At 43.2% G+C, this 11478-nt stretch overlaps 1 protein-coding gene across 1 annotated transcript; it reads right to left on the bottom strand.

Annotated features, from left to right (window-relative positions):
* Positions 1-1407: 1407 nt before the first annotated feature.
* Positions 1408-11251, bottom strand: LOC118795511 (lipoprotein lipase-like). Its single transcript, XM_036554047.1, has 10 exons — positions 11104-11251; positions 10171-10352; positions 9252-9431; positions 7560-7671; positions 5810-6043; positions 5334-5576; positions 4134-4254; positions 3502-3684; positions 2909-3016; positions 1408-1941 (listed from the first exon to the last, which is right to left on the bottom strand). The coding sequence occupies exons 1-10, from the start codon at positions 11195-11197 to the stop codon at positions 1890-1892; spliced, it is 1509 nt and encodes a 502-aa protein (XP_036409940.1). The 5' UTR covers positions 11198-11251; the 3' UTR covers positions 1408-1889.
* Positions 11252-11478: the final 227 nt, after the last annotated feature.

The raw sequence follows: 11478 nt of genomic DNA, 5'->3' as shown, positions 1-11478 counted from the left end.
GGCTGGAACACATGGGAACAGTAAACAAAAGCACATGGACCACACAGACACACAGGGAGAACACCAAAACAACAGCTAGGGGGCCGGAGTATTGACAAGTTGTATGAGGCAAAAGCAAAGAAATCATTCAAAATACAATAACCAAGGTTGTCTTACATACTTTATTACAGAAATATAATTTGTTCCCAAACAGTGCACTGCATATCAGGTAACAAACGTGAATGTACTCAAGTGACATCAAACCAAGTCTAGTCATTCACGCAATTAGCCAAATTCAGGCCACACACTCTGATCAAATTTCACCTTGAAAAATCCAGAAATTAGTAGTACAGTACGATTCAAACAGAAAAAAAAATACAATCAAACATGTATGCAGTAAGGATATATTACGTTCAGCATGAAATGCAGATTACATACATTCATTCAATTCACACTTCATATTCTTTCTGACCTAATAAAGCCTTTATAAAGTATACCTAACACCTTATCATGGTGTTATCACCTTACGCTTTATGACTGACATAGTGATACCACACATTCATGGTTTCACTGTCTACAGAACATGCACTATCATAACATTATGTCAGAGGCCATAAAGGATTGTTTATGAATGCGTTATAAAGTAGCAATGCCATGCTAATCAATGTGCTGAATGCTTTATGAAGGCCTTATGAAGCAACACTCAATATAAACTGAGAACTTTTCAATAAATAGAATATGGAAGTTTGGCAGTCTGTCCCAGTCTGGAGGATGGCATTACGATTTCACCCTTTATTGCCCCTTTACAGAGCATATGTCTGACTTTGACAATGACATACTTCCTTATGGCACAGACAGTGAAGCATCTAATAATAATAATAATAATAATAATAATAATAATAATAATATGGTTCATTACCAGTCTACTGCCTGAGGCACTTTGTATAAAAATAGCTCAGTTTAATAATCCCATTTGATTACAGCCCCTTAAAGTGACAGGTGCCATAGCAAACATAATAATCAATAACTGCAGGTAAAGAACAAGCAGTTTTGCATGATGGAAAAATCACGAAAATGATAAAGAGTGATTATTTTTAAAATCAGAAGAGTACATCAAACTATTGCTAATACCGGTCCTCTAAATGCAAGCAACTTTCAGCTTTAAGCATTGTACAAATCACTGTCTTTCGCAAATGCAAATACTGTGTGTGTGTGTGTGTGTGTGGGTCACAAGTCCTTTCATTTAAGTAATTATACAAAATAAAATCTATATATCAGTCTATATACCGGTATTCAAATACACACTATAATGTAGTTCAGAGACCATGAACTGAGGCATCTAAAATACTGCAGGCATTTCCTTTTTCAAAGGTATTCACGTCAACTAAAAATATGCATGAGCCAAAGTAATCAAAAGGCACAACTGACAAGAAACTCACACAGTAGATGCATGTATGCATGGGTCAAATGAACATAAAAAGACTTTTAAAGGTTTTAGAAGATTTTTGAGAGTACGTTTCTCAAGACAATACAATATCAAAGAACTGCAACAGAGGAATCGTGCCAGTCTGAAGTGGCACACATGAAAAACAGCTGTAACTCTCTGCCCACACTTGCCTGTTCAAACTCCATCCACAGCAAAGATGAATGTGTTTTTGGGGAAGAGGATTGGTCAAAGGGTGCCAGTGATTATTCATTACCAACAGGCTGTGCTTAAATGACAGTGCATTGCAGAAGGACGCACAAATATTTTAAACGGCGCCAGGTCGATGACACAATGATGCAGACTCTGCACATCCAGGAAAAACTGATCACCCGGTAACCAGCTTTCCTCCCCCTGTGTCTTCAGGTTCTCTGACCCTCTGATTGGCTGTAGGGCTCGCCTCCACTCTGAGTGCTAGTATCACGCGTTACTCTGCGCTGCGCTTGAAGAGGCTGCCGTTCATTTTTAGTCTGTGGAGCCTGTAAAAAATAAGCAAATAAAAAAGATCAACTGACCAATGAGCTGCGAACCTGCTGTGGCACATGTTCACTACATTACATTAGTGGCATTCAGTAGACGCTATTATCCAGAGCAACTTACATAGGCAACAATTTTTTTTACATGTTATCCATTTATACAGCTGGATATTTACTGAGGCAATTGTGGGTTCCCCTAATGCAGTTGCCCTAGCAGCAGTGCCCTGGTGGGGAATCAAAACTGCACCCATTCTGTTACAAGTACTGCCTCTTACCAGTATGCTACACCGCCGACCCATGTTCATAGTGACTACATGTAGAGATCCAATATCTAAGCGCGGCCTTATTCCAGGCTCTGAATTTGCCAGTTTCAGCCAAGGTCCCACTGAGTCAAAGACATTTGGCTGCGGGTTGGAGCTAAAGCATATTGATGGAGCCCTCACTTCAGGCTGCTGCATTTACTGATTGCGTAAACAATTAAACACAATTGCAACAGACCCTCCCAATGCGCTGAGTTGTGACTCAGGGTTCGAACATTCCTTGCCAGGAAGCACTTCCTGTTCCAATATAAACTTGTTCCCTGTTCGCGGGCCCTGTTCCCATTTAAACTTTCTTGACCTGTTACCAGGCCACAGAGCACAGCACCAACCCCGCATTGTCTTGTTGTGCAATGCTACAACACTATTCTAAATCGTACCTAACGCATGCTTGTATCATATATTTAATACTGCATATTTTATACAGCACACTAATTGCAGAGTTGGTCATTTGTGGGGGTCACACCTTACAAATGGGTTGTGTATCATGTACTGTGTTCAGTCACGGACCCGACAGTACCCTCCCTCACAGTATCGAACCCTAACTATGGCTTGGCCCCCCTTCATATTGCCATTGTCAAAGCACTGCATACTCAGCATCCAGTGCCATGAGGCTCCACCCCTCCAGCCAAAAACACCCGAGAGCGGTTTACCTCTCCTGTTTGCGGTTAGCATGGTCCTCTTTGGATCTCATGAAGCTGACGTACTCCCCTCCTCTCACCAGGTGCGCAAACTCCCCATCTTTGGCAGTGAAAACAACCCTGTAGACAAAACCAGAGCATCAGCAAAGCCACCCATACACCTTCAGGGCTGCATGTGCTTCAGCACGAGAGGGTATCTATGTACACAGCTATGGCTTTCATCCTTACAGAGTTCACATTTTACACGGAACAAGAAATGGAAAAACACCAAGATCGGATCAGATCAACGAATCATTGAAGCATGACCCAATTTTGGGTCTCATGAAGCTTCTCTGTTTCATCATTACAAACACTTATGCAGCTGGGCATTTTGCGAAGAAATTCAGGTATAACAGTACAAATTTACCAATCGTCTAGGATCAGATCCCACAGCCTGCTGGTCACAGCTCTGTCTCTGTAAGCTGCTAAGCCAAAGTGTAGCATTGGCTTTGAATGCCCCCCCTCCCTGCTGACACACACACACACACACACACACACACACACACACACACACACACACACACGCACACACACACACACACACACACACACACATGAACACGCACTTGGCCTGTGTCTCCCCGGATTTTATGCGCAGCCTGCGGATTTTGAACTGCTGCTGGCTCCACCAGTTGCTGAAGCTGAAGACAGAGTCCTTCTCCCACTGGAGCTTGACCTCCCGGAGCTCCCCGATGTCCACGTCCGAGGTCAGCAGGAAGGAGACGGTAGTGTTGGTGTGCATGACGGGCCTTGAGGTTTCAGACACAGAATATCAAACACTTATCTGCGGCAGTTCAATCATCTGTGATCGTGCAGCTGGGACCGGCAGACATGTGGAGCAAGACTGCCGTGTGAAAGGAGCAGTCATTTAGCTGGCAAATATCACTAAAGAGACATACATGAGCGCTGAACTAAATATCAAACTGAAGGCTTATAATTTCTCTGGAAAAGTGCAAAAATTTAAAACAAACCAGAGTATATGTAGCACACAAGGCCTATGGCCCTCTCCAAGCAGAATGTTTGATTTCAAATGCTTGCATGTCCAACCAAATTCTTTCCATGGCTTTTATATTCTAAAAGAGTGACTTATACTCAAGGAGTCTGTTTATGAATGTTGACTATGTTAAAAAGAAATAAATAAAAAATGGGTCTGGAGCCACCTAAGTGTTGCTAGGTGATGGGAGGCACAGGAACTCACAGGACCAGGCTTATGTCTTCCTTCTTATCCAGAACTCCGATAAGGGACACCTTAAGCGGCTCGTCCTTGAAGGTAGCATTCCTGTCATTGAAGAAGTGCACCTTCACCTGGTAGTGGAAAACTGAGAGAGAGAGGGAGAGAGAGAGAGAGAGAGAGAGAGAGAGAGAGAGAGAGAACATGCCTCAATGTCTCAGGAACCACCTGTCACAGTAGCACAACAAAAACCTTTTCTGTTCAGAGCTTCCGGGGACCTCGGCCAGTTTTCCATTTTTCCACCTGTTTAATGCAGTCAGTGGCAGTTTGGAGCCACACCTGCACCTCCACAATGCAAGCTAACCTGGGGCACAAGCACCCCGATCAGAAAAAAACAGCCTTTGAGACAGTAACATTCCTCACATTGCGCACTTACCTCAGCTGACAGATGAGGACCAGACATACAGCATTATGTAAAGGAATGAACAGCCACACCTGTCACATAAGCGGTAAACATCCTGAAACTACGCAGTGGGTGCAGAGCAAAGTTGGGAGATGACAGACACTTGGCGGCCCTGCTAGCTCTTGCTGCGCTGGCTCCCTCATGACTGAACAGGGTAAGGTTTCAAAAATCCAACAAATGTAATGGCCGTGATTTCACTTCCTAGTATGCCACATTAGATAGCTGGCACATGGCTATCAGGGGTAGCAGTCTACCAATCACAACACAGGTCCAGGGGGGAGTGTGTAGGGCTGTCACCCTGGGCAGCTGGCACTGATACGTAGGGCAGCTGCACCCTCAGGGAAATTAGGGGAAGGGTGAGGGAGGGAAAGGCGGGACCCCCCCACTCCCCCAACAGGAGGGAGTCACACGAGGACATGCCATCAGAGCCTAAGGAATCAGCTGCATCTTTACAAGCGTCACGAGGAAAAGGTGTCACACATCGATCTTCCACACAAACCACCAATGCTGTAATCGTCACAGGAGTCACTCGGCTTTTGCTCAATTCAAAATATTGGTGCATATCGGAAATGTTGAGCCCAATCCAACCCCATATGATCCTACCGGACCCCAGATGATGCCACCTGACCCCAGATGACCCTACTTGACCCCTATGACTCTACCTGACCCCTGTTGGCTCCTTTCGACACCACATGCCCCCATCTAACCCTGGATGAGCCCGTTTGACCCTAGGTGACCCCACCTGACCGCAGCTGACCGCTCACCTTTGTAGGGCATGGCTTCTCTGGTCTTGAGGTACATGGTGGCGCTCCTGCGGGACCGCACCTTCTGCACGTCGTAGCCCATCTTGGTGCAGCGGTTCTTGCGGCAGCTGAGGCACAGGCCCTGGTTGAAGGTCTCCTTGGAGCTGCAGCGGTAGGCCAGGCTCTGCTGCTCCTCGTTAACCAGCGAGTCGATGAACAGGTGGATGGAGCGCTCGTGGGAACACTTCACTATCTGGTCCATGTCTGTAGCGGACCAGGGGACAAGAGGACAGGGGGAGAGGGAGGGAGATGTTCTGATTTAAACAATGCTTTTCACACCTAGTAAAGATGATGATGCACTTCCATGTTGACACTAGTATGGATAGCATATGCCTTGGTAACAGGGAAGTCCTCATATGATAAACTAGAGTTTCACAGTTGTTGGGAAAAACCTGTGTTTAAAGAGCGAAATAAAGTTCGCGGAGGGGGTGGCGTACAGTAGAAGCCGGAAGTGGCGATCATCTTTATGGTGCTCTGCAGGTCACAGCCCGGCTGGAAAGTGCCGCCGTTGGGGTAGATGTCCACATGGCCCACAGGCTTCTGGATCCCGATGCTGCGACCCGGTGACCCCCTGGTGTTGGTGTGCAGGACATCCACGAAGTTGGCGTCATCAGGAGACAAGGTGCTCTGAGCATCGGCGTGTTCGAACCCTGGGCCCGCAGGGTCCAAGCCTGGAAGAGATCACAGAAAGGACAGCTTCAGAATGACGATGATCCATTCATATTGCTGTGTGGGTATTTTATTCATTTATCTATTTATCCTTTATTTTACCAAGTAAGATTTTCTTTTTTTTTTCAAGTGGGGCACAGCTAAGAGTGTAGTGCAATCAAGCACACTGCAGTTGAGTTACTCACGATTTAACATTTTTTAAAATGTAAAATTTCACACTTTTAGCGCTGCTGTTAATGCATTAGAGAAAATGAGTAAAATTAAAATTCAGTTTAAGTGAGAAGCACAGTGCAATGAATGGAAGGTAAGCCCTCATTTGAGCAATGTTAGCAACAGCTGTATCAAAGAGAGAGAATAAGACAAAGAAGGGTCTTCCTAAGACAGATTCGTAGATAAAACGGAGCGGGGGATCAGACACAGATAGCTCATGACATCCAACACACCAGAGTAAAATTACGCTAAAGCATGTAAGGTATGTGGAGACACAGAGTAGCAGTCTGTAATAGACAGTCTTTTGATTAATAAAGCTGTCTACTGCACTGCTGATTACTTGTAAATAAAAATGTTACTACTAATAATAACATATTCCATTTAAAATTTTAATTTCTGCAACAGAGGAACAACCATGCAAATACAACATCAACATTACTTAAACAAGCTGAAGTACACCAAAAAGAGCAACATAAAAAAACTAACTCAAAGCAACAAAAGAGAAAGATGAAATTAATATTTCTGCAATAAGGGTAGCGTATAAGGGGACAGTGTGGTGTATGCAAGTTTAAGGAGTCTTCAGTATAAAGGCCACAACTCAGACTCAGAATTTCATGGCTTTATATATCATACTCAAGGGCATTCCAAGTTCATGGGCTGCTACATTTTTGGCTCAGACCTCCAGTAGAAAGAGGTTTTAACTGCCAATAGATCTGTAAAGGAAAGTCTTACAGGCCTTTTGGGAATAAAAACAAAAGCATCCAAGATTTTGAGTAACAATAAGAGTGTGTTACAGCAAGGACTGGGCAGAAGTCTATTAATGTTTGAAAATGTTGTAATGCTCATGGTGGGATTAACTGTCCTCAGTGGCTCTGTGTCCATTAGAGGTACTGGAGTCAGCTTTTGAGAGTTGATATGGCAAATGAATGGGTGAATGGATAAGCTCACTGGAAACAGGTGTACTTTGCATTTATGTCAGAGAGCAATGGCTTCCTACATTATCCTTGCTTTGAAGAGGTAGAGAGTCAATATGCTGAATACAGGCACATTTGGGTGCCTTCTTGCGCTGTTAGCGCCAACGAATCATTACCAATGATGGAAGTGTGTTTTAAAGTAAAACTGAGAATCAGTGCTGCTCTAAGCTGAATGTCCCTAAATGGCAGGGTCTGTTGGCACAGTGTTTGGACATTGATTGGCGTCCGTTGGTTGCTGACCTGTGACTCTGTAGATTTTGGCACAGCGACTGGGTTTCAACCTACGACACTATATTCGATCCCGTAGAATCTGGCAGAGCAATTGGCTGCTGACCTGTGATCCTGTAGACCTTATTGTTTGAGAGGAACCCAGCGATCCCGGCCACATGGGCACCCAGGCTGTATCCCAGCAGATGAATTTTCTCCCACGGGTAGTTCAGCCCTGTCTGAAGAAGGACAATAAGAACACAGTTAAGAATCTTAGGAGGAAGTCACTGTTTGAAGATTCGTTAAAGGCCTGATGAAAGCAATATTTTCAAAAAATATTTTTAAATATGACCTTTTCTTTTGTTCTCCTTTTGCCAAGCCCACATAAACTACCCCACCCCCACCCCCCAAGTATTGAAACCAAGGCAACAATAAAAGATCAGCACTCAATGTTTAATGAATCTAGTTACTAAAATTACCTTGATATATGTACCTTTGCTTTTAACTGAAAGGCTGAAATGGAAGCACAGCTGAAATTGCATTTTGACTAAAAATCATTATTCTTTTTGCATTTACTGTCACAAGTTAGGCTCCTGTCAGTTTTACTGAAAATGGAGGCACTGGCTGGCTGTTCCTCTCCAATTATCTTATACACCTGCAGCTACATTTTATAGTGAGGTATATTAGGTTGTCATCAGAATCTTTTAGTTGATAAAGTTGCTATTCCAAAACATGTGACTCTTTAGCCTCATCTTCACTGAAAAACACTGAGCATGGCTCTTTTGACAATTTTTGACTGACCATGCCCCTCATCTCCCTCTTAAGTCAAGGTAGCTAGAGCCAGCCATGTTTGCATTGTCCCAAAATGTGGCGCCTCACCCCAGACTAACACAGGTGGAATATGAGGCAGTGCAGTTAATTAAATTATTGACAATTACTTTACATGTTCAAACAATAACATTGTATGGTTTATCGTTCTGCTTCTGGTGTGAGAGACTTGGCGCATAACGCAACTGTTGCAGCAAGCGCTATGGCTTTCTCAGTTCATTAAACCTCTCTTCTTGCACAACACAAACAGCCAAGTATCGTGTGTCAAGACTTCTACAGCAGGGAGAGCTGGAACTGCCAAAACAAATGTGTCCTTTACCTGTGTCCTATTTTACAGAGGTCTTTACTTGTCAAAGTTATAAATACAGGAACACATCAACAGCAGCGCCCTGTCGGGAGTCATGCAGCTGATGACAGCGATTCCAGCTCTGTGCTGTACACTACGCACACGGGGCATGCAGACTCCAATCCACGTTTCCAAGCTGAAATATATAGCCCTTATATATGCCAGTGTTGACATCTGTTTTTGCTTAAGCATCTATGTGTAAACAACATTTCAGTTTGGCAAATATTCAACTTGCCGCACAAGCATACCTTAGTTAATGAAGTCTCTTAGAACCACGCTCCTTTGTAATGAAGGTATCATTTTTAAACATGTTATGAAACATGCAATGTAAACTAGGTCATATGCATTTGCTTTATAAAAGTAGACAAATGTTGTTGGTTTACATTGTCACAAGCTACTGTGAACAGGTTTTCAAGTTACACTTTGCACTAAATGCACTTCTTAAGCAAACTGTCCCTGATCCATCTTCCCCTTAATTATTTTTTAGGAATGGCAGTGCGGTATCAAAATGACCACCAAATGCAACTGCAAGTGACTGTCATGGAGAATATGTATGTATGTACAAATTTTGTTCATAAATTAATTTGTACAGACACTAAAATGCAGATCCAAAGGAGGGCAGTAGCTGTCCCTGTGTGCGCTCACCTCGATCCAGTTGATAAACTTGGCCACATCCTGGCCCACGAGCTTGGTGTAGGCGGCGGAGGTGGGGTAGTGCTGCTGTGCGCGGTTCAGCCAATCCACCACAATGACGTTGGCAGCGGGCTCCCGCTCGTACAGGGCCACCACAAGCTTAGACACCCAGCTCTCGAACAACCCCGTCACCTAGGCACACAACGGTGACGTTAGAATCGGACGCGAGCGTCGGCCGTTTAGCGTTAATTTGCGGCTTTGTGTGCAGTCGGAAGAGCAAGTCCGCTGTCAGCAAATTTAATTCTAAGGGCCAACAATAACAGCACATTATAATAACACCGAAGCTCTTGTTACTCTTGTCCTGTAGACCTTGGCGCAGCGACTGTTGGCAGACCTATGATCCCACAATAACAGCACATAGCTCCCGTCCGAGTCGTTGATGTCGTTGCCTTTAAAACTTGGGTCCTTTACAAACAGCTAATCTCGACTGGCTACATTGAATCTCATAGGGAGTCCCCTTTAAGGTTAATTATTCACGTAAGAATGTGTCTCACCTGGGTCTTATCTGCTAGCATTTGCCAATCAATTTAGGTTACAAATAAGGCCATCTTTGTCATTTTAAAATGATTAGGCTAATACTGGTTATTTCCATTTCCAACCCTGGTTTTTAAAATATGTTTAATGGGGGTGACATAACTACAATGCATTTAATATTTACCAATAACGGTCTCATACAAGAGTAAAATGCAAATCTTGGATTATACATGTGATATGAACAATGTGTATTTCTGAAAACGTATTTCTGTACTCCCTGGAAGCAAATTCGAATGGGGAGATTTTAAGTTTCGATATAGGGCGCATAATCACGTTTTACGTTCTGCAGAAACACAGGCGGACGTTATTATCTGATGAATAGTGAAATGGTTTTTACCGTCCATCCGTGAATTATCACGAAGGTCTTTACGTCGGTATTGAATTGACACTGTGAGATAGTGTCTAGCTGACCAGGCACGAGGTAGCAGGTATCATCGTCCGGCTCTTCGGCTGTGCGCAGGGAGAACTTGGTTTTAATGTCGCTGTAGTCCACGAGCCAGTCAGTGCTGTTGCTTGGAACTGCAAAATACACATGTCACAACTTTAGAACATCAAAGTCTGGGCTGTAAAGTCTATATAGGTCGTCTTAAGTTAAATTACACTGAAGGAATTGGAACCCATTAATCGATGCAAAATTGTTGTCATTTAACTACCTTAAGCGCGCTCAGCGGAGCAATAGCATCGGACGCGCTTCCTTTAGGATTTGGTAAAATGGACAGGCAGTTTAGGTATGCAATGCATTTTCAAACGCACCAGCAATATTCCAATAATCTCCAGTGAAATAATATATGATTTTAATAGTGCAATGCCGCCCTCTATTGTCAATCAACCCACTACAATTAACTTTATCACAATTGAGAAAAAAAAATATTGAGCAAAAGCATTTTAGTTATTGTGAAATCAGAAACAGATGCAATAACATATGGACAATAACCAAGCCGGAGACAGGAGGTACAATCAACACAGCTAAATCAACAAGACAACAAATCTACTTCGCTGTTCCCTTTGGGTTACTCTAGGTCATAGCATAAAAAAGTTTAACCACATTGCCCGTATACTGCTGTATTGCGCTTTCTAAGGTTAATATGATTTCGGGTGCGTTTGGAAGCAGCAGCACTAGAAATGTCATTGTCTCTCAAACACTAACAGACTCACACTCTCCCACAAAACCACTTGAACCACTTGAGACTACAGAAGAATGATTTTGAATTACTACTGTCACAAAATTGTAACGTTACACTATTTTAAAGTCCATCAATTTTGAACTTACTAGTTGAAGTTTCTTCAGCAGGCGTTGAGAATGTTGCACAAGTTTTTACCAAATAAATAGACACTATCAGCAGCCAGATATGTTCTCTTCCCATATTATTGTTGGTATAATCTGTTTCCAGCAAGCACCAAAAAAAGTTTCTGTTTTTTTTTTTTTTTTTTTTTGCACTGATAATCCAAATGGGTCACTGTCAAAGCGCTACTGCCAAAAGACTTAAGTGTCAGTGTAAATAGACTATGATGATACTTCTGGTGAAATCTACCAGAGATCTGGTTCCAAGAGTGACTTTATGCTAAACCTTGAGCTTCATGCAAATTACTCATTTTCTATTGGTCTTAAGCACGTGGGCCGGGAGCCGACGTTCTCCCGGCCCAC

The sequence above is a fragment of the Megalops cyprinoides genome, chromosome 20 (assembly GCF_013368585.1).
Source record: "Megalops cyprinoides isolate fMegCyp1 chromosome 20, fMegCyp1.pri, whole genome shotgun sequence".
Taxonomy (NCBI): Eukaryota; Metazoa; Chordata; class Actinopteri; order Elopiformes; family Megalopidae; genus Megalops; species Megalops cyprinoides.
The sequence above is the reverse complement of the archived record's forward strand: the minus strand, read 5'-3'. Positions and strand labels throughout refer to the sequence as shown.

Coding starts and splice junctions, on each gene's coding strand:
- LOC118795511 (XM_036554047.1), bottom strand. CDS start 11,197: ATGGGAAGAGAACATATCTGGCTGCTGATAGTGTCTATTTATTTGGTA. Junction 6,044..7,559: donor TAAGGTCTACAGGATCACAG/GTCAGCAGCCAA, acceptor GATCTCTTCCAG/GCTTGGACCCTGCGGGCCCA. Junction 4,255..5,333: donor AGAAGCCATGCCCTACAAAG/GTGAGCGGTCAG, acceptor TCTCTCTCTCAG/TTTTCCACTACCAGGTGAAG.